Consider the following 23,659-nt stretch of genomic DNA (forward strand, 5'->3'; position numbering starts at 1 on the left):
TCCTCTGCTGGGGATGGCCTGGGTTGGTGGCTCGTTGGCCATGATACACATCGAGTCTGTGTCTTCCGGGAACCGACTCTATGCCCTTCTACTCCCTCTCCTTCTCTTGGTGTTGCCCTGAGCCACCAGACAAACCATTTGTCTTCAAGTGCACTTCTGGGCTCACACTGAAATGCACCTGCCTCTCTTTCTTTGTAGAGACAATCTTTTCTTTCAAGGAAGGAGCAGAGGTGGCCAGGAAATAAACTCCAGCCACGGAACCAGACCCTGGTCTGACAAGGGGAGAACTTTCCAGATGCTCACTCTCCTGCATCTGCCCTTATTAGAAACCATTAGGCTCTGGATAAATTGGGCTGATCGTTCCTTTTTGCCACAGAGTCTCCTCGTTCCTTTGAACCACTCCCTGTCCTTGGACACTCTGGGTGCTCTCTGTGTGTGCATGCATGAGTGAGTGTGTGTGTGTGTGTGTGTGTGTGTGTGTGTGTGTGTGTGTGTTTGCAGGTCTTCTCTGTCCAGCCTCCCCTCCATTATAGGAAATAGGTCACTATGTGGTCTGTCCCAGAGTGTGGGATGTGTGCCTCTGCTAGAGCATGGCTGCTTTTAGGGATACGTTATTAAGTGACATTAAATAGACTGAGTCACCTTCTTCACTGAGCCCTTCTTCATGCTGGCAGGCCCTGAAGAAAGACTCTGTAAGTGGTGCACATGTTCACACCTCTTTAACACTTCCTACTTCCTTTCTTAATTAAATAGAATGTGAGCTCAGGCAAAGCTTTCATAGGTGATAGTTTCTAGCATAAGTCAATAACATTGTTTTATTTCCATTATTTTTTTAAATATGGTGATTTATTTTTTTTAAATAAGTGATTTTGATTCCCACTTAAAGATGTGACAAGAAGTGTCCCTATTAAATAAGTATTTTTTAATTTATAAAAGAGTAGCTCAAGCTAATGAAAAATATTAATTAAATAATGATTGGCCCACAAAAAGGACAGCAATTACAGGATGACACATACTTGTTTTTAAATGTTTATGTATTTTTGAGAGAGAGAGAGAGAGAGAGAGAGAGAGAGAGTGGGAGCAGGGGAGGGGGAGAGGGGAGAAAGAGGATCTGAGAGCCTGACACGGGGCTTGAACTCACAAACTGTGAAATCATGATTTGAGCCTGTGAGATCATGACCTGAGCAGAATTCAGACACTCAACCAACTGAGCCACCCAGACACCCCAAGGATGCTGCATACTTAAAGCTGGGGAGGCAGAGAAATAGTGTTGGAATTTGGATGCAAATTCCAGCAGTTTCTACCACTGGGTACTTCCCTGTGGAAGGAGGATAATAAGAGTACCTACCTCAAATAAATAAATTAACATAATGAATGTAAAGCACTTAGACCAGTGTGTGGTACATAGAAAACACTCAATAAATGCTAGATGCCATTGGCCAGCCTAGTTCAAGTGTATCTCTTCCATGAAGCATTCCTGAGCTCTTTAGTCAGAAATTCTCCTCCCTCTGTTCTCTCAAGGTACTTTTTACTTTGGAACTTCACACATTCTATCTCGTACACAGTTGCAGGGTATTAGACTTTTTACATATCTATACCCCACATAGGTAGGACCAAGCACATGCTAAGCAATTACTATGCCCCTGATTGTGGATGGATTCCCCTTTCTTCACGTATTTGATTTATAAAGGCTTGTTGCTTCTGGGAAGCCTTAGAAGACCCTCTCCAATCTCAACGTGCTATAGGATATCCAGCAAAACCTTAAAAATTGGGGGGCAAGAGGACAGAGAATGATTGTTTAGTATCATTTAAAAAAAATCTTTTTAACATTTATTTTTTAAGGAGAGAGAGAGAGAGACAGAGCGTGAGCAGGGGAGGGGCAGAGAGAGAGGGAGACACACAATCCGAAGCAGACTCCAGGCTCTGAGCCATCAGCACAGAGCCCGATGCGGGGCTTGAGCCCATGAACTGTGAGATCATGACATGGGCCGAAGTCGGACAGCTAACTGACTGAGCCACCCAGTCCCCCCTGTTTAGTATCATTTAAATCAATATTGTACTCAAGCTAGAAACAGAGTCCTGTCTGTTTCTCTTTCCTAGAGCAAGAGAGAAGGACTCAAAGCTGGGGGAGGCGAGCACTGCAGAGTCATGGCTGCAGATGGGTATCCCAGATATCCGTGACATGGATCGTCAGTGACAGGAGGCAGAGGGGCAGAGCAGTGGCCCAGGCCGGACTGCAAAGCATAAAGGAGAGATGGCTGGCAATGGAAGGGGAGACAGACACAAGGAACAAAAATCAGATGGGGACAACAGGGCACAAGGTTAACACACTGAGCCTTCAGGATACAATAGTCTAAGGGAACCTGGTGTGAACCTTTCACACAAGACTTTACAATTACAAACAGAGGAGTAGGGTAAAATGTAAACCAGGATGTAGGGAGGGGACAGGCCCACCTCCACAATCCCACCACCTTACTTAAGGCCGTTAGATGAAGAATGTGTCTAAGAAGAATCATCTTTGTTTGAATCATTTCTTTCCCCTCTTCTCAGAAGTTACGGCAGAGCCTCTTTGGAAATACTATCCGTGTCTTCAGCTATGACTGGAAAAAGGCCTATTTCAGGTTCCATGATCCTTTTTCTGACCTGGCTTTCACTTTGGAAGTGGGAAAGGTAATAGTAAGTAAAAATTTTTTTAAAAAATCCTAATCCCATATTCCCTAGCCATGTTTCCTTCCATCTTTAGCCATATGAATGTATGTTTTCATTACAATCATTTGTCAAAGCATATTTAATATAATTTAACATTTAGCCTTAAATGATACGAGACTATTTAAAATTACAATTTACTGTCAGGGTTATAGGAAAGTCTCACACTCCTTCCCTGCTGTCGCACACCCTGCCCTCCCAAATTCAAGGTTTCCTGGCTCTTCTCTCCAAGTTCTAAGTATCCCTGAGGATTTAGAAGGCAGGAGGAGATCCAGGAGCTTCTTTCTGGCTTGTTTAAAATCTCAGTAATTCAGGTCATCAATTACTAGTCACACAGAGATTTCAAAGACCAGCCAACAAGTTCCGTACATCCTATAAATCCAAAAGTTTGCTATGAAGCAGGAGCATAGCGAAGGTAGGGTGGAAGAGGACAGATGTCCCCAGGTGCTGGTCTACTGAAGCTGGTCAGTGAAGATTCCGGCCCAGCCATGGCATCTGACCACAACCCACATATGGAGTACAGTGTCCCTTCACTAAGCTAAGGGGATGCTGTATATACCAGGAGGGACAGGTCAGTAAAGGATAGGTCACATCCATTTCCCAGAGTTCTTCTTTGTCATATTGGCCCCAAGAGGTTCCATTACGGTTGTACAGCCTGCCCCCAGCCTCACACACCTCACTATTTATCTTCCCCGTTTCAGGGAGGTGCCCGAAGCATTCAGATGGCAGTTCAAGGATTCATCATCAAAGACTTGTTGTTTACCAGGAAGGGAAAGGACTGTAACTTTCACAGGTAAGAGGCCTAGAAGCACTTCTCAGACACATTCCTCATGTCACAAGAACTGTTACGTGCCAAACGGTCATTATGGAAAATCCCCTGGGTGACCTCAGGAAGTAGACTTGCCTCACGAGACGAAAACGGCTCTGGTTCTCCCAGACGGACGGGATTTTGTGATTGGGGAGGACTTTCCTGGAGTCACTCTCAATGTTTGGTTGCAGGAATAAGGTTGACAGTTTTAGTGCTCCACGGCAGACCTTCCTGTCAGCTAAAATGATGCCCCTGGTCTCAGGTGGGCTTACTTGAAAATATTTGGTGGGAAGCCCCAAACTGACAATTTCAAGGAGGAACAAAAGGGGTGATTTTTTAAAGCCCCGATAATTCTCCTATTTAACTAGGCTAACAAAGTACTGTGTTTGGTAGTTGCTTATTCAAGAAAATCGGTTCAGATTACTTTACTTAGAAGTCAAGCCCCTATCATGGGCAAAGCTCTATGCTTGATATTAGAAAAAATATACATAAGTAAAGGTATATATCTGCCCTCAGCAGGGTAAGTTATCACTCAAAACAGGAACTAAATGTATAATTTATTCTAAGGTCATGAATTGCCAGTTTCCTGAAAAGCAGAGCCAGAGATGAGAATTCTTTATGCAAGTGATTTATGAAGGGAAGGCCTTGTTGGAGAGAAAAAAAAAAAATTTTTTTTTTTACCCCTCTAGCTTCTTTGGCTAGTCTAATAATTAACTTTACATAAGACGGATTAATAGGAGGAAAACAAACACAAGCTTAATAACATGTATACCTCGGGGCGCCCAGGTGGCTCAGTTGGTTAAGTGTCCGACTTCGGCTCAGGTCATGATCTCACAGTTCGTGGCTTAGAGCCCCGCGTTGGGCTCTGTGCTGACAGCTCAGAGCCTGGACCCTCCTTTGGGTTCTGTGTCTCCCTCTCACTCTGCTCCTGCCCCACTCACACTCTCTCTCTCTCTCTCTCTCTCTCTCTCTCTTTTTCTCTCTCTCAAAAATAAACATTAAAAAAATTTAAAAAAAAAATAACATGTATACCTCTTGTATACATGGGAGAGACCTAGGAAATCTCTGTAATTCCCCCAAATAGCCAAAGGTATCACGTTAAATACCATCTTTAGCTAAAGACAAAAGAAGATATTGGGGGTGGAGAGTCAGTTACAGGAGGTTACAGGGGAAAGCGCAGTGAACAAGCATAGGGTTGTTTTCACATTACGTCTGTGCCTTCTCCACTGATAGGAGTTTCTAGAGATTTAGAGCCATCCCCCTCTTCCCATGAGGACATCCCCTTACAAACAGAGATGTCTCCTATAACGTCTTTTACAAAAGGGCAACTTCTATTGAGTTTTCGGACCTTCTCTTGAGTCTGTAATTTTTTAAAAATAACCAGTTTAAAATAGTCCCCATGCCAAAGTGGCATCTTGGGCTGGCAAGATTTGCTCCCCTTCGGGCCTCAGGAGAAACCTGGAAGAGTGAAGGAAAAGGAGAGGGAAGGAGAAGCTGAGGAAGAATGTGGTCTCCAGTGACGCCCAGCCTCAGTCTGATCCCATGAGAGCTCTAAAGCCTCAGTGGCCCCATTTTCAAAGAACAAAGTGGGGGCCTTTGTACTTCCCACTTCAGCTGGACACTGGCTTTGACCTGCTCCATGAAACCTTCCAGAACCTTCTCAGTCCCAAGTTCTGTCTCCTTCTTCTTCACTCTCAGAGCATTTTGTTTTATTCCCATCCACCTCCTCAAATTAGGCTTTTAGCCTATGGAGCACTCCTTGTTTCTCATTTCTGTGTTGTCACAGAGGTAGCGGGATTATAGAAATCATCGCTGAGTCCGTTAATAAACCCCATCACGTGTTTCTCCATCGGGACAACAGTTGTCAGTGTTAAATATTTAGAAAACAAGCAGAGCAAAGGTCTACCGCATAAAGATTGGCTCCCATTCCCTGGGGAATCTTGACAGCCCAGGATCGCTCCAGAGAGTATAATGCTTGAGAGCAGGGAGTCAGGAACCAGCCTGCCTGGTGTAAAATCACCACTCTACCACTTTCAAGGTGAACGACTGGGGACCAATTCCTCAACCCCTCTTTCTTTCTTCACCTCTGAATCAGGGTAGTATCTACTTCACAGGGTTGTTGTGAGGATTAGATGAGGGGAAGGGTGTGAAGTGCTTAGAGCAATGCTGGGGACAGTGAGTGTGCCTGCTATACAAGTCAGGATGGGCAACATGAAGCGGGCCTCCAGTGCCGCGTGGGACAGATATGATGGGGGAGCACAGACACGGCGAGCACATTAAAGGCAAACAAGGGCATGAGAAAAGGCATGGAGGGGTGATACAGAAAATACGTTCAGGGGACTGGTCCATGCAGGGCAGCAGGTTTGCAGAATGGAAACCTGGGAGATAACACTGGACGGGGCTGTACTTGCAAGGGGCCTGTGTTCCTGGGTTAAAACGTTTGGATCAGTCTCTGCTGGAGTTCGGCAAGAGGACAGCGGTGGGGACTCCAGGGGGGAGGGGGTAACTCACAGGGTGGGACTGGCTAAGATCACCAAAAGAAATAGTACGCTGCTGTGAGGATGCCACTGCCAGTGACAGAGTGTAGACAAGGCCCTCTGCGACCGTCTCACGGGGTGGGTTGATGAAGGAAGCGAAGAGACCCATCTGGTATGCAGCAGGGGACTTAAAAGTGGAGGCACCTCACATTCAGCCAGGTGACTGTCCATGCCAGTGTTTTCAAACCCAACCTCCCATATCGCAGTTTGTGTGCAGTCAGCAAACAGGAGCAAGAGCAGGCCCTCGCCGTGGCACTGGCTGGCATCCTGTGGGCAGCAGGAGCAGCTGAGAAGGCCACCGTCTGTCTTGTCACCGAGCACACTTATGTCACCTCCACTCCTGACTACTCGGGCGATGATTTCACCGAGCGGGTGAGTGCACCCCTGCCCGTCCTGCCAGATAAAGGGCCAATGAAACCTGAGAGTATTCTAGACTCAACATGGAAATGAAGGCGGAGCCCCATCGATGCTCCTAGAAGGGTCAGATGTGGCCAAAGGCATCTTCCAAAGAGGTAAGAACCAAGGGTTGGAAGTGCCTGCTGTGAATTTTTCCTTCCAGAATTCACCAGGATCAAGAATATCCCAGACCCGAAATCATCACAAAATGCATTTCCATATCCACTGTCTTCAACATTGCTGAATTTTACCTATTAAGAAAAAATATGTTTATGGCTTTACTGCTCAAGATATCACACTGGTTTAAAACTAAGGACTGTAAAAGGGAGGCCGGTAGCCATCCACTTTCACCATGTATGTTTCACATGGCCTTGTGTAAGATAATCTGTCAGGTTTCAGCAAAGTGATTTTGCAATGAAACAAAAAGCTCCCTTGAGGAAATAACAGTAAGTTGACATCTTATAGATGTAGCTTTCATCTTCCTTTTCATTTTTATCTTCTATTCTTGATTTATAGCTCCAGCTGTTTGAACTTTTAGAGAAAGAAGCCACTGAGAAATTCATCTATGATCATTTACAATGTGTAAGTGTTTAAGTGTTGAGATAATCCCTTTATGTTGAACCGATCTTACAGGAAATCTTCTTTCTTTTACAAAGTGTATTTCTAATGATGCTTATTAAGAAAACCAGGTCATTTTGAGAGCTAAGAAAGGGCCGAATGAGAGAAAGAAAAGCCCGCCTCTCCCTCCCCACAGCCTAAAAAGAGGCCAGATCACACACAGGCCATTCACAATTGCCTCTTTGTCCTTGGCTAATCAAACCCAGAGAATAATACTATAGAGGGCATATGCCAAGATTTCTTTTGTGGGAAGAGAATATGTCAAAGCAGTCTTGCCTCATCTAATGGATAAAACACAAAAATGCTAGACAACTGAGGCCCTAGTCTAAATTGCCAAAATGACCACTCACATTGGCTCCAAGGAAATGACTTCTCGTCTGAAAAAGGTGGCCCTGTTTTACCTCTTCTATCAGCACCTTCCACACAATGTCGTCCTGGCAATAATTCTTCCCAACCTCCCATGTGGGGACAGTGTCGGTGGAATATCTAAGGTGCTTTTTTAAGATGCCTTTGCAGAGAAAGGAATGAAAGCTGATTTCTAAAGAATTAGAACCCTACAGGGTAAAAGAAGAAGACAGTTAGCAGGGTAACCATGAAGCCATACAACGGTGGATTATATAGAAGGGGGAAATGGGGTCCATGAACCTCACCGCTCCATTCCTTCCAAAGGCTATAGAGGTAGAAAACTTGGGCATGAGTTCTCAGCCACACATTGGCCATACATTCTTGGTTAAACTAGTCACCCCAGGACTACCTCCCCCACCATCTCATATGTCTGTGTGGTAGGCAGAGGAAAGCCTCCCCCCCCAACTGCCCCACAAGGATGTCCATACCCTACCTTGTGGAACCTGTGAATTTTATGCTTTATAGCAAAGGGGAATTAAGGTTGCTAACTCAGTTGACTTTTTTTTTTTTAATTTTTTTTTTTTAACGTTTATTTATTTTTGAGACAGAGACAGAGCATGAACAGGGGAGGGAAAGAGAGAGAGACGGAGACAGAATCAAAAGCAGGCTCCAGGCTCTGAGCTATCAGCCCAGAGCCCGACGCGGGGCTCGAACTCACGGACCGTGAGATCGTGACCCGAGCTGAAGTCGGACGCTTAACCGACTGAGCCACCCAGGCGCCCCTCAATTTTCAAAATTTGTGAGATTTAAGTATAGGTGACCTACGATGTTATATTAATCTCAGGTGCACAACAGAGTGATTCAACAACTCTGGGTGCGTTACAAAATGCTTTAAAATAGGGCGAGTATTCCAGGTTACTCAGATGGGCCCAATGTAGTCACAAGGGTCCTTAAGAGGAAGACAGAAGAGGAAGTCAGAGTGTACGATGTGAGGACAGTGTTGCCTGCCGCTGCTGGCTTTGAAGATGGAAACGGGGGACACGGCCACTAGAAGCTATAACAGGCAAGGAAACAGAGCCTCTAGCAGGCCTGCTGACTGCTCCATTTGGGCTCAGTAGGAGCCATTTTGGACTTGTGATCTCCAGAACTGTAAGATAATAAATTTGCATTCTTTTCTGTGCTTTTTTTTTTTAACTTTTATGAAGTTTTAATTCCAGTATAGTTAACATGCAGTGTTACATTCATTTCAAAATTTCTATTATAAACGGTACTAAATTTATGGTTATTTTATAATATATATTTATATGTTTAATATAAATGTATAATTAATATAAATTATATATAATATAAATTTACAATAAACTTGTATAATGGATTTTAAAGACCTAGCATGAAATATTAAGTTAGAAGCCTGCTTAGGGACTCTGTTGTGGGCAGATATTGAATGGAGTCCCACAGATAGAGAGGACCATGTAAGTAATGAGCCTTCCAGCACAAAGAGGCAAACCCTTTCCTTTCTGTCTTCCATCTCCTCAACTCAGACCTGGGGCAATCTGATTCAAAAGGAAGGTCCCCACATCTGCAAGGGATTCCTTAGTGTCGCCAGAGTTGAGAATCAGAGGATCAGAGCTGAAACTCTACACAGGCTTGTTCTATCAAAGGCTAAGAGTCAAGCTGGAATAAGTAACAAAGGCCTTATGCAGAGACTGACTGTATGGTGTGGGTGAGCCTGACGTGAGAGCTGCCCGGGTCAAACAGACCCATACTGACTCTTGCCATAGCCACTCTGAGGAAGCGCTGGCACCGTTTCCTCAGTGACGGGGGTACTTGATGGCAGGTTCCGTCAAGGGCACTTGATACTCCTCTCAAGGGCACCCCTGACCAGGGACCGCACATTATGATGTGCTTCACCGAACCTTTACCAAGGCCCACTCACTCTCAAAATGCACCCATTTTGAGGTCCCATTCCTGTGTCCCATCTTAAGACAGAAATCTCAAGACAGAGGTCTGAGGGCTACATGTGGACAGTAGACCTAAGTTTATGGGTTGAATTTCATCCCCCCAAAAGATATGTCCCCATGCCTGTGCATATGATGTTATTTGGAAAAGAGGTCTTTGCAAAGGTAATCAAGTCAAGGAAAAGTCACTCTGGATTAGGGTCGGCCCAATCCAGTGACTGGTACCTTTACAAGAAGAAGGACATTTGGACGCAGACACAGTCATGTGGGGAAAACACCATGTGATCATGGAGGCAGAGCTTCCATGATGGGATGTGTCCTACAAGCCAAAGCACTCCAAGGATTGCCAGCAGCCACTAGAAGCTAGAAGACGCAAGAAAGACTCCTTCCCTTCCGCCTTCAGGGAAAGCACAGCCATGCTCCCACACCTTGATTTCAGACATCTAGCCTCCAGAACCGTGACAGAATACATTTCTATTGTTTCAAGCAATTCAAGTTTCTGGTAACTTGTTACAGCAGCCCTGATACACCGATCATATGTGATCTGCAGCATTAGTCCACCCAGTGTTGTATTTTTAAACATTTGACCCAGCCACTCTTCAAAAACAACCAGAAGATTCCACATAAAAACCTGGATTTTTAGCTTTTTCCCAAAAGAATCAGAAAACCTGGCCGCACTGGGCCTATATGCTGGCACGTTCTCAGTGAGCTGACATGGGGGCAGAGATTTCTATTGGACAAGCTGTGATAGGCTGAATGATGCTTCCTACCTGGTAAAAGGACTTTGAAGATGTGATTAAGTCAAAGACCTTGAAATAGGGAGATTATTTTGAATTTTCCTGCGGGGGGGCGGGGCAATTAATAATAAGAGTCTTGTCAGGAAAAGTGGATGACGGGAGAGAGAAAGTGGTGTGACGAGGGAAGCAGAGAGAGAAGAGGGATCACATGTAGGGTCACAATTTGGGGTCATGAGCCAAGGATAAGGATGGCTTCTAAAAGCTGGAAGAGGAAGTGAAAAGTCTTCCCCACAAAGCCTGCAGAAGAAACATAAGCCTGCCAGCAGTTTGAATCAGACTCATGAAGTGGCATCCGTGTTGGGACCTCAAACCTCCGAAAGTGTAAAGCAAAGAATTCATGTTGTCTTATGCCACCAAGTTTGTGGTAATTTGTTATGGCAGCAACAGGAAACGAATACACCAGGGTCCCCAACGTGCCTCTGGCCCCACCTCTCCTCATTTCTCTGACACTCTGTAGCACACCCATTTGGGTTCCTGTCTGATGCCTGTAGCACTGGAATTTGTTCCTGCCTGAGGGTCCTGCCCCTGCCAGGTCACAGAGAGTGATGGGGACAGATTAATCCATAAAAAGGAAAGCACCTGCATTTTAGCAGAAGCCTTCCCAATACAAGGCCTTTAAAGGAGATGCTTTAACCCTGGGAACCTTGAAAGCCAGCCAAGGAGCTTCTTTTCAGCAGGCAGAATATTCACACAAAGCTAAGACCTGCTACCTGAATGTTAGTTGGGCAATTTGGATTTGATCCTGGAAATCACAGGGCACCTTTGGAAACTCTTGAGCAGAAAAATAGCCTTCCCAAGAAAAGAGAGAGGGGAGAAGTGCCTTAAAGAGGGACAGATAATAATTTTGTTGTGGTTCTAGCATGTTCCAAGAACTAAGGTAGGTACTGTGCATTATTTTCATTTAACTTTTGCAACAAAGCTGCAATTTGTCCACAATTGCAGATGAGGTGATTGAAACTCAAACAAGTTAGTAAACTAGGAGTAATGGTAGAACTGGTTTTGAACCTAGATCTGTGTAAGTCCAAAGGTATTTCTAGAAATCAATGAGGAGGGAGAGATGTCCCAACCAAGGAGAGGCTGGGAAGGGGGCCAGCCAAGAGCACACCAAGGGTCTGGGCTGGGATGGATGCTGGAAAAATGGAGAGGAAAGATACACTACATCTTAGCCATAATTTGAAGACAATCATGTGATAGAAGTGGAGGAAAGAAAAATAGGTCGAAAAGCAAGAGAATGACAGCACCAAGGGCAGACCTTGAACAAGGAAGACAAATGCATTCGAGAGTGAAGATGGCCTAGGGAAGCTGTCCTATCAGCTGGAAAAAAAAAAAAAAATCTTGGGCTATAAATCCTTGAATTCATGCCTGGAGATATACATAGCTGCATTGCTTTTAGGCAAACATGCTTTTGTTTTGTGCCCCCCCCCTCAACAGTTCAAAGAGGAAGGAGGCCATGGTGTCATCTTGTTTCTTTACAGCCTGATCTTCTCCAGAACATTTGAAAGGTAAATTCAACAAACATTTGCACACGTATTTCCTATAGCTCTGTGATCACATACGCAGTGTACTCTTACCTCGCAAAATATTTTCATGCCCTGTTGGAAACCTGAGTAGTTTTTCCCAGTGGCTGCTCTTCTGTTGATTCATCCTTTTCTGTAGTCGGTTTGGCCATATTAATGGGTGGGTGGATGTCGTCAGAAAGGTTTGAATCTGCTTTTCTCGTACAGTGGTGGCTTCCTTCTACTTGTGGTTCTAAATATTGACGGATAATACCAAAATTTATTTGTATCACTTTCATAATAAAAGTATTTTATTATTTATATGCACAATAAAATATACCCACAGGTATTTATTTTGTCTCTATGATATGCAAAGCCCCTTTCTTGGCACAATGGGAAATACAAATAAAAAAAGAGATGGCCTGACCTCCTTCAGGGTCCAATCTGGGAAAGATAGGAGTTATACGTAGAGATACTGGGTATGTCACAGGGGTACTTAATGTACCAAATGAGGTGTAAAGATGAGGAGTCTAGAAGATTCCAGAGGAGGAAGGGTCACCAGTTGATAGACTAATCAAGGAAGGCTTCTTAGAAGAAGTAGACTTTCTTTTGGGCTCTGAAAGGAAAATAACCTTTCAGAGAATCACAGAGAGATACAGAGTCTCTAGAAAGGAAGAGTTACAAGCCCTGAAGCAAAAATCTCCTAACACTTGTCTTTTGCATAGCATCATCACATTTTTGTGGTCTGTATTATTAGCTGCTTAACAGTTTTCTTTAAATCAACACAAATTTAAATATTAACTTCTTCCTAAACATTAATATCTTTCAAATCGTGTATTTGTTGTGCTAAAGAAGAATGTATTAAGCACATCCACCACACGGTTTTTTAAAAAAAAATTTTTTTTATAACATTTATTTATTTTTGAGAGACAGAGAGAGACAAAGATGAGCAGGGGAGGGGCAGAGAGAGAGGGAGACACAGAATCCGGAAGCAGGCTCCAGGCTCTGAGCTGTCAGCACCAATCCCCACGCGGGGCTCGAACTCACGAGTTGCGAGATCATACCTAGGCCCAAGCCAACGCTTAACCAACCGAGCCACCCAGGTGCCCCCACCATATGGTTTTTTAAATGCTCATATCTACACCACCTAAAATCATGCCACACTTAAGACAACACTGCCCTGAATTACATCTGATGCCACCAAGGCACTCACCATGCTGGAACCAAGCTTTTAGTTCTTACTCAGGAAGGGCATGACTCCAGAGGCGCCTGGGTGGCTCGTGTCTGACTCCTGGTTTCAGCTCAGGTCATAATCTGACGACGGTTCTTGAGCCTGAGCCCTGCATCAGGCCCTGCACTGACAGTGTGGATTCTGCTTGGGATTCTCTCTTTCTCCCTCTCTCTCTGCCCCTCCTGCATGCTCTCTTTCTCTTTTTCTCTCAAAATAAACAAACAAACTTAAAATTTAAAAAAAAAAAATTTTTTTTTTAAATAAAAGAAAGGCATGACTTCAGTCCTGTGAACAGGTTCCTTCAAGAACACTTTACAACTCATATACCAGAACTCAGCACCTCTCCCTGAGCGAGAGCAGGAGCCACATCCTGCCTGGACTTTCTATCACCTGGGGTGGGACCCCAAGCCCCGGTCCCTGGTGAAATAGTAGAGGCAGCCCTTCTGCAGTCAACAAATGGGCTTAACCCCCAAACTAGTATTTTCCACTTGAACAGTCTGTTCAACTCTGTCTTGAGCCAGGACTCTCTGTGCCACTACCCTAAGCCAAGGGTCCCTTGTCACTCAGAGCAAAACAGTTTCTCCACTGAGCCCAGCACCCACACAGGGATCCTAACGTGTAAGATCTGTCACTTCACCCTTCTGCCTCACCACCTGTCAGCATCCCCCAACTTCACCCATAGCTTTTCCCATCACCTCTGCAGCCTGGGTATTAGAAGCTTTTCCGGTGAGAGACGCAAAGGTGCAAGGCACATGGGAGGGACAGTGACTAGGCAAACCTAATGTCGGGAGGTGGAAGAAGGAGAGGCCATGGGTTCCTGGTGTGGTCACTGTCTCTGACTGAAAGCTGATGGCATCTTGCATCCTGCAGGCTTCAGAAGGACCTAGATGCTTCCAGCACTCATCTGTTACAACCACATGCTGGGGGCTTCCTGTGCAGGCAGGTAGGTTGAGAGGCTTTGTCTTTCTATTATAGAATCTGAATTAGGCTATTTTTTTTTTCTTCAATTAAGCATATTCACTCCCGAAGTGAAGAGTGATTGGATTATCTTTGAAAGACTAAGAAGATGCTAATGTGAGTTTGCTCTCAGAGTCTATGTTCCAATTTCTATTTTACCTCTGAGAGCCCCACATTCCTGACGTTTTACAGACCTGTTAGGAAATATCTTGACAGGACCTACCAGGAATCCCTAATCATGGAAGGAAAAGTACTATAAAAACATCTTCGCTTACTGCTTCTTAAATCACAAGTATGGAAACCAGAGTTTATAAGAAATGTAAAGGGAGGAAGGGCAGTCAGATCTAAGTGGGGCCTGTGGGGAGTTATTGTGTATGGCTCCAGAAACAAAGTCAACAAACTTCTGTTTTAATCCTACCAAATGTTTACGACATGTTTTTCCTGAATTATATATTAGGTGATTTCCATTCTTTTAAGTAAAACTGGTGACCTTGCAGTGGTTATTAAAAAAAAAAAAAAAAGAAATTAAGGACTTTTGTCGTTGCTAGTTAAAATATAAATATTTGTAAAATGTGTCAACTAGGCAGTTTTGAACATGATTTTAACTGGAAGAGCAAGTCCGAATGTCTTCAATGGCTGTCAGAAAGGAAAGTCTCAGGAAATATTGCACGGGGTCCTGACCCGCAGTGACGTTGGATATTTGTGGTGGGGTAAGGACACCTCAGAGGATGACAGGCTTTCACAGGTGAGTGTGTTTTGATTCTCAACCACACAGCCAGAGTGTCAATATTTTGACTGTTTTTTAGGGTCATTATTAAGGCAATGAAAATCTGAGCTAACTTTTTCCTTTACTATATTCCTGCACATCTCCCACCCCCACATATATGTACACCGAGAGACTTTCAGAGTCTAAATGTAAATATCTAAGTCTACTGTACTTGTGTCATATTTTATTTTATACTTTTTTACGCATATAGAGGACAGGTCATACAAGTAATATGCAAATAATTTTTTGAAAAACAATACTTGAAATATAACGAGATAAAGGGAGGGTCCCCTTTATCCCCACCCAGCTTCCGGCTTCCTTCTCAGAAATCGATACTGTCAGCCACTGATGGGTATCTTCCCAATCCTTCATTTATGCAAATGAATGAATATTTTCTACCTATTGCTTAAAGATTTAAAAAAAAAATCACTGGGGAAAAAAGGGGGCCCCTTCCTCAGGAAACTCTTCTCAAGAAGATTTCCAACTCAAAGGATTGACAACCTCTGACAACCAGAAAGTAGAATGTGCTGTTGGAAAACATAACCAGAGAATTAAGTAAGATGTGATTCTGCAAAAATAAACAGGAGAGAGGGTGAGAAAGCAAATATACCCACCCCAAACCACAAATCAAAGATACTCCTGTGATATTTTCACAGAGATCTTCATCCTAAAACCCAGGGAAGGCGAGGCAGGTTCTGTGAAAAGCGACACTTCTCTGGAGAGGCCATGAAATTAGCTAGGATGTAATCCAATATGATGGTGAAAACGTCCCCAACCTCTCCCAATCACCAGCACTGAATGAGGGCCCTGCTGCTCAGTACCTGCCTGTCCTTCACTCTCCCAGTTCAGCTCAAAATCCCTTTCGTGTGCACAGGACTCCACGCTTTATAAGATCCTTTTATATCCAGAGCTTTGCTAGTCTTTCCCACTACTGTTGGTTCCAGCCACAATGCCTTATTCATGAAATCCATATGTCGTTACACCTACAAAGTCATGAGTCTGATGTCATCAGAAAAGCAGAATTTGACCACAGCAGAATTAAGTGCATTTTGCATACAGGCATGTTTAAAAGTTTGCTTATTATTCCTTGAGTTTGAAATCTAGGCCTATCATAGAAAAACGAGAAGTGACAGATAAACTAAAAGTAAAAGAAATGAACCCAGTCCCATCACCCAGGGGTCAATCCTTTCAGAAATGCTCCCTTCTCTTTTTCTTTCTTATATAAATATGTTCTATTCTACTCTTCTGAAATCTGCTTTTCTCATTTAACACAAATATCTGTACATACAGTCAGTGAATGTATGTCCTTCATTATATTTAATGGATGCAAAGAGTTCCACCGTATGAGTGTGAAAGGCCGTACTTTGAATACACCCTGGACAGAGACGGGATTTGTTATTGTTACAAAATTCCTAATCACTTGGTCCCAGATAATCTAGAAAGTCCCCTTAGAATCTGATATGTATACTAAATAGGAAAACTAAGCCACAAATAAGGGACTTACAGATTTCATTTTACATATTTTTCTTCTTTTTCAACCACGCATGGTCACTTGATGTCCGTGGTCGAGCACTTTGTACCCATCCTAGCCCAATAATATGCCAAGACTTAGTTTGGAGAAAAATGGAGGGGTACACGGAGGGCAAGTTTCAAGGAATGGGGGCACAAACACCACAATAGTAATTTTACTGCTTTGTTTATTATTACAAAGCTTTTTTCTGCTATGTCACTATATTCTTATGATCAACTACAAGAGTTAAAACAGTGTTTCTCACATTTCAGTCATTTGAGTAGGTAATTCACAGCTTTGCCATATCTCCACACCTGCTCCACACTCTATTACTTGATTAATATTTTTCTTTAAATCAACTCACTTTAAAATTTTAAATGTAACCTTTTCTGCAGCAGTAATACAAGCCACAGACTTGACGTATGATTTTGTTTCTAATACATATTTAAATAAATATTTTGAAAAATATTTTTAATGTTTATTTATTTTTGAGAGAGAGAGTGAGCGAGCATGAGGGGGGAGAGGCAGAGAGAGAGGAGGATAGAGGATCCCAAGCAGGCTCTGCGCTGACAGCAGGGAGCTGATGCGGGGCTTGAACCCATGAACTGTGAGATCATGACCTAAGCCAGTTGGACGCTTAACCGACTGAGCCACCCAGGCCCCTATATGTTTTGTTTTAACGCTCATCCCTGTGTCACTAACTTTCCTGCCACAGGCCACCAATTGGCACTTTGCCACACTTTGCAAACCTAGCATAAGAGTGAAGGAGTTTCTGTAACACGCAGGAAACAGCTCTGACCAGAAACCCAGGAGACAGGGTTGGAGGCTTTGCCCCGCCATCACACGGGTGTCACTTGGACCAGTCACTCAACCCCTCTCTAAGCCTGTTTCCTTATCTTACAGTAGTGTCCCAACACCTGCTCTCCCACCACAGGACTGAGGTGAAGAGCGAACAAAATCATGAATGCCTGTTGGAAAGGCAAAATGACCTATACACGTATAAATCTACAACGAATGACACTATAGTGCTTTATTTGGCCACATTCACTCACCATCTCCTAACTGTGAAGCTCTGTGTCCAGATATGGTGATGAGTCCTACGTGAGCCAGTACCTGTATATACACTGATTACTTTGGGAAGGATATAGGCAATAAATGCTAGAGAACAGCGAGCTCAACACTGGTTGCACATTGAAATCACCTGGGGAGTTTGGGTTTTTTAACTGACTTCATTTTTTTGAGCAATTTTTTTTCTCAACAAAATTAAGCAGAAGGTACAGAAACTTCCCATATACTCCCTGCCCTCACACATGCATAGCCTTCCCCATTATCAACATCCCCCACCAGAATGGCATACTTGTTACAACTGATGAGTCTACACGGACACATCATAATTATCCAAAGTCCATAGCTTACATTACGTTACAATACTGATGTTGTATAATATACGGATTAGGACAAACTTATAATGACATGTGTCCACCATTATAGCATGATACAGAGTAGTTTCATTGCCCTAAAAATCCTCTGTGCTCCAGCCAGTCATCCCTCCCTCCCCCAGCCCCTAACAATAACTGATCTTTTTACTGTGTCTATAGTTCTACCTTTTTTCCAGAATGTCATATGGTTGGAATCACACAGTATGTAGTCTTTTCAGATTGGCTTCTTTCACTTAATAATATATAAATTTGAAGTTCTTCCATGTCTTTTCATAGGTCAATTGCTCATTTCTTTATGGTGCTGGATAGTATTCCATTGGAATATTATAAATAACATTTAATTGACTAAATAATATTCCATTGATGTGTCACAGTTTATTTATCCATTCACCTACAAAAGACATGTTGATTGCTTCCAAGTTTTGGCAATTATGGGTAAAGCTGCTATAAACATCCATGTGCAGGTTTTTATGTGGACTTAAGTTTTCAACATCTTTAGATAGATATTACGGAGCATAATTGCTGGATACATGATAAGAGTGTTTAGTTAGGGTAGCTCAGTCAGTTAAGTGTCCCAGCTCTTGATTTTGGCTCAGGTCCCATGGTTCATGGGTTCGGGCCCCGTATCAAGCTCTGAGCTGACAGCATGGAGCCTGCTTGGAATTCTCTTTCTCTCTCCCTCACTCTCTCTCTCTCTCTCTCTCTCTGCCCCTCCCCTGCTCACACTTGTGTGTGCATGCACACACATGCTCTCTCTCGCAAAATAAATAAACTTAAAAAACAACAACAGTGTTTAGCTTTTTTAAGAAACTGCCAAACTGTCTTCCAAAGTAACTAGGCATTCTCATGTTCCCACTAGCAATGAATGGGTTCCTGCTACCCCACATCCTCGCTTGGGGAGCTTTTAACACTACCAATGCCCAGGTCACCCCCCGGAACAGTGTCAGCTTCCTGTGTATTGGAGATGTGGAGACACACAGGGCCCCGCACTCAGAAGGCCTTGCCCTTGGTTTAATGCTTTGCTGTCACCACCCTAAAATTCTTAATAATTTTTTAAATAAGGGTCCCTGTGTTTCCATTTTGCACTGGACCACAATTGCCTAGCCAGTCCTAGCCAATGACCTTGTTCTGTTTGGTCTAGAGAGCATCTGAGCTTTGGAATTTTTAAAGCCCACAAGTGATTCTGACGTGCAGCCGGGTTTAGAGGCCTCTGTTCTAGAGGAGGGCTGTGAAGCCTCAGCGTGGACATTTTAGACGGATCATTTCTTTGTGGTGGCGGCTGGCCTGTGCATTATGGGCCGTTTAGATGTGTCCCTGGCCTCTACCCACTAGATGCGAGTAGCTCTGCCCTTCAATGTGACAACCAAAAAGGTCTCCAGACATTGCCCAATATTCTCTGGGGGAAAAAATTGCCCTGGTTGAGCTGATATTTAAAGGAAGGGGGAAAAAATAATCTCGTTAGACTTAACTGATTAAATCCATGTGTGTAGAATTGGAAAACTAGTTATTGCAACTAAAATTACAAGAAAGAGTCTTTTCTTTCAATCCGTATCAGAAAGGTTGACAGGTTTCGCCTTCTCTGCAAGGCTTTGGGGACAAGTCTCAGACCTCATCTTAAATTAAAATTAAATAGATGTTTGCTAAATAGCTGCTCAGTTGCTCTGAGAAAAGGGACTATGTCAAAGAGTATGCCACAAAAAGACAGAGGGAGACCAAGAGAAAGAGAGTGTGTGCCTCAAAGGGTCAAGAATTTACAGAGATCCCGTGCTACCATTTTCTCTAGATCCTATTTCTCTCTATACAAGTCGGCTCAGCTGCTAAATCATACTCTAAAGAAAATTACCTGCAGAGCCTAAAATATCCTCCAATAATAAAGTGGATGTTCTCAGGGACCTTAAAGTAAGTCAAAAGGCCAAGGCATAAGGTAAAAAATAAGAGTATTCCTGCTGAGAAGAGGGCAAAATGTGTCAGACAACATGGGACCACCATCCAAATGCTTGCTCACAAATTGGAAGTAGGACAAAGCATGGGAACTGCACAGGTTAGCTTTAAAATCTACATAGAAATCAAATCTGCAATGCTTCTATCTTTTCGAAAAGTGACTCATGTGACTTTTCATCCTTCCTTCTTGGACTCAGTGTTCTCTCTCCGGGGAGACTCCTATGATCCTGCCCTCAGTGAAAATTGCCTGCAATTGTACCCTAATGGCTTGAAACCCTGAGGATGTTTATTATGTTGTCTCTGTCATGCACTTGGAGTTTGGTTTCAGAACAAATGTATTAAAGAGCGAATCCTGGCTGGCGGTTAGTTTTCTTACTTGAACCACTGAGATATATGACTATGTTAGACATATACACATATACATGTAAACTTTTTTTTAATCAGAAGGTGCCTTTTTTATTGTGTATATCAGCTCATTATTTGGGGATAAAAGCAATCCATAACTCATCATATTATTAAAATAATTATATATACATACATATGTATATATATAATTCTACATATATTTTCACATCCCTGAAGATGGTAACTAAAGTATACATATGAAGCTCATTTACTCATTGGAATGCTAACAGCCTCTTGTATAGAGCACACACTATGTGCTAGGCTCTTTCTGAGCCACTGCAATGATGCCTTATTTCATTTAATCCTCACTCCTACTCAAAGGTGTGTTAGGTTTAGTCCAGTGTCTGTTGTTTGGCCATTCATTTTAAATACGAGAAAATCTGGGCTGAGAAAGGTGTGGGAACTTGCCCATGGCCACCCGCTAGGCATCAGAGCTGGTGTCCGCACTCTGCCCACTGTGCCATGCTGCCTGTCGTTATCTTTTCTCGTCTTCTGATAGAGTGATAAATACAAAGTGCCAGTTGTTAGAATCATACTCCATCCTAAGTGCTTTTATAATCTATCGTATCTATGTACTTACATATAGATGTAGACTTATTTGTATGACATCACCTGTAATATCTATTATAGGTACACAGATGTTAGACTCTAACATTTAGATGGTGGCAAAAGCACAGCTAGGGTTTAGAAGGCAGGACTCAACAAGCTAGAGCTTCTTACGTAGACTTCTGTGGTAAAGCACTTGTTTAGGTTGATCGTGGACTACCTGTACTTGGGGCACAGTCTGAAAAGTAGCTGCTCCCCTTCACCTGCCGGTTTGGCAGGCCAGGTCTGTCAAATGTGTGTCCGGAAGGACAAGCTCAGTGGGACTCAGAGTCGTGCTAACCAGAGGACCCACGTGACTGTGGTGTATCCAGAAGTCTGATAGTTCAGAGTCCTCTGCCCTAGAACTGAACAAAAGTCTGCTCAAGAAAGAACCAGATATGTGCTCGCTTCGGCAGCACGTATACTAAAAAAAGAAAGAACTAGATGTGGTTCTAGAACAGTGCTCTCCGGCTCACTGCATTGAAGACCCCCAGAGCCACTCGCCTTCCTTTCTTCTCTGAGTAGGGTAACCCCTCCACGGAGGATTCATGAATGTGCCCACTGGGTACATAAACACTTTATGGGTATTTAGGGGCTCCTGCCTAGGCTGCGTGCTTCATATCAGCGGATTATATGTATCCACTGATAATAAAAATCTGTAAGAAAGGTTTCTGAGTTCAAAAGAAAACCAGCATGCCAACAGATTCTGCTGTCCTGGTGAAACCCATCCTGTAAATGCTGTGTCTTTCTTCCTAAAGTAAATCTCTCCTTACTCTGGGATAAAATTGCAGAGGCTGCAAAAACACATGTCTTTCAGTCCCAATGTCACAACCCAGTGGGTGAGATTTAAAAAAAAAAAAAAAATGGAGTTCTCATTAGATGACACGGCAAGCCCCCCCAGAGCCCACCAGACTGACAGTTCTTACGGAACGCAGCCAGCTACCTACAAGATGAGGCACTATTTCGAAGCCTCCCGTCACTTTTCTATTTGAAGGTACAGGTTGGAGTGTGAGGTTCCAATACCTAAGTGAGAACATAAAGCAGTTTGAGTCTAACACCATCTGGAAAGCCTTAGGAGGTTCGCATTATCTTCGCACCTGCCACGGAGAAGAAAAAACCAACTCTGATTTTTAGAAGGGACTGAAGCCATTTAGGTCTTGCTGGAATTATTCCCCTGGTAGCCGTGGCACAGGGTACCACCGTCCCCGCCGTAGCCTCTGTCCTCTCGAAATTCCCTTTAAAGGGACCGGTAGGAAGAAATCCAACCACAGAAGTACCACGTGAAGCTCCACCCACCACGTGAAGCTCCACCCACGGCGCTCTATCGCTAAGGTGCTGACCATGCGAACACGACGACCTACCTGCGAACACGACGACCTACCTGCAAACTCGCTGAAGGAAGTTACATCAACTTTGTGTTCCAGGTGCAGATCACTCGTGCACGCGAATCTCCACTAAGAATCAGGGCAGAAAGCACAAATTTCCAACACCTTCCTCCCGTTCCAATTACCAGACTGGACCCTTGGGACTCTCAATATCAAGCTCATTATGCAAAAGCACATTGTAAGCACCATTGTTCTAGAAGGCATTAAAAAAAAAAAAAAAAAAAAAAAAAAAGAATTACACGGATTCAATCCTTGCCCTGTAGTGTTTAGAATTTGTCCATCCCTCGTCCTGTCTTTGTAATTTTACACTGGCTTAAATGATACATGTTAGGAAAGGCTTCATTGCTGGATGTAATGCTAAACCTCTTGGGCTTATTATACAATGAGTGAACTTAAGGAGAAAGGTATTTTATTTATAGCACTACTGTATCACAAGTTAATTTCCTTTTTACCATAGCAACATGAGGCAACATGCACAAATTCTGCATTTGGGGAATCTCACCAATAAAACATATTTAGAATGCTGCTTTTGGGGCTGGGGGTAGCTGATAAACTGTCTACCCAAAAGCAATACAAATTCTTAACTGAACGTTCCAGTCAAACACATAATGTGGTATGCTAAGAAAAGAAGGGGATGGGGCATCTGGGTGGCTCAATGGGTTGAGCCTCTGACTTTGGCTCAGGTAATGATCTCACGGTTGGTGGGTTCAAGCCTCCCGTGGGGCTCTGTGCTGAGAGCTCGGAGCCTGGAGCCTGCTGCGGATTCTGTGTCTCCCTCTCTCTCTCTTCCCCTCTTCAGCTCATGTTCTGTCTTTCTTTCTCTCAAAAATAAATAAACTTTAAAAAAAGAAAAGAAGGGGATATATACTTGGCTGGATTCAAACAGGAGGTGCTTGGCTTTGTTTTTGCAGGAATCACTTTTTTTTTTTTTTTTTTTTTTAGTTTATTTATTCATTTTGAGGGGGGTGGCAGAGAGAGAGGGAGGGAGAGAATCCCAAGAAGGCTCTGCACTGTCAGCCCAGAGCCCAGTGCGGGGCTCAAACTCACAAACTGTGAGATCGTGATCTGAGCTGAGATCAAGAGTTGGACCCTTCTGACTGAGCCACCTAACGCGCCCCTACAGAATTCACTTTAAACCAGGTGTGTTCTCAGCCGTAATCTTAAGGCTTGCCTCTTAGAGTTAATACCTACACTGCCTTGACAGTCGTGCATGACATTTTCCTTTTCACCGGCATCTCTCAAGGCAAGTAGGGAAGGCTCTGCTTGCTCAGTGTGGAGTCTCTGTATGGTTACTTTGGGAGCTGGAGACTGTTGTATTTATAACTACTTCATTTTCCTCCTCCTCTAATAAAATCTTGAGGAGCTGTGAGTTCAGAAAACTGTTGCATTGTTGCATAAAGTAACAATAGTGTGCTGTCAGCACATTGCTGAGTGTCACATGAGTGCCAGTTGATTTTTGCTTACGTTACAAAAACTCCAATGTCATACATGTCCATATTCTATTGCCTCCACCTAGACACAATTTACAGGAACTTTCATTGGGGTAAGATCACCCAAAATACCATTCTTTTGACTTTCAAAATAAGTGACATTTTATTCCAAATAGCCCTCAATTTCCCAATTAGTTTATCCAAGTTTTCCAACCTTCATACTTCCATGTCCTGTAGATCATATTTTGATTCCATATAAACTGAGTACCTAAGGTACCATGGCAAAAAGGTCTAAGAAAGAAAGTGCTTATTTTATAACTAATGAATGGTTGCAATGTTATTTGCAACT

At 43.3% G+C, this 23,659-nt stretch overlaps 1 protein-coding gene across 1 annotated transcript in view; it reads left to right on the plus strand.

The window, feature by feature from the left end:
- Positions 1 to 23,659, plus strand: part of MINDY4B (MINDY family member 4B) — a 37,473-nt gene that overhangs the window by 8,291 nt on the left and 5,523 nt on the right. Inside the window, exons 4-10 of the mRNA XM_042903003.1 lie at positions 2,551 to 2,670; positions 3,408 to 3,499; positions 6,258 to 6,423; positions 6,964 to 7,029; positions 11,597 to 11,667; positions 13,763 to 13,835; positions 14,433 to 14,594. Of these exons, the coding sequence (XP_042758937.1) occupies positions 2,551 to 2,670; positions 3,408 to 3,499; positions 6,258 to 6,423; positions 6,964 to 7,029; positions 11,597 to 11,667; positions 13,763 to 13,835; positions 14,433 to 14,594 (750 nt within the window). The remainder of the gene's footprint in view (positions 1 to 2,550; positions 2,671 to 3,407; positions 3,500 to 6,257; positions 6,424 to 6,963; positions 7,030 to 11,596; positions 11,668 to 13,762; positions 13,836 to 14,432; positions 14,595 to 23,659) is intronic.

The sequence above is a fragment of the Panthera leo genome, chromosome C2 (assembly GCF_018350215.1).
Source record: "Panthera leo isolate Ple1 chromosome C2, P.leo_Ple1_pat1.1, whole genome shotgun sequence".
Taxonomy (NCBI): domain Eukaryota; kingdom Metazoa; phylum Chordata; class Mammalia; order Carnivora; family Felidae; genus Panthera; species Panthera leo.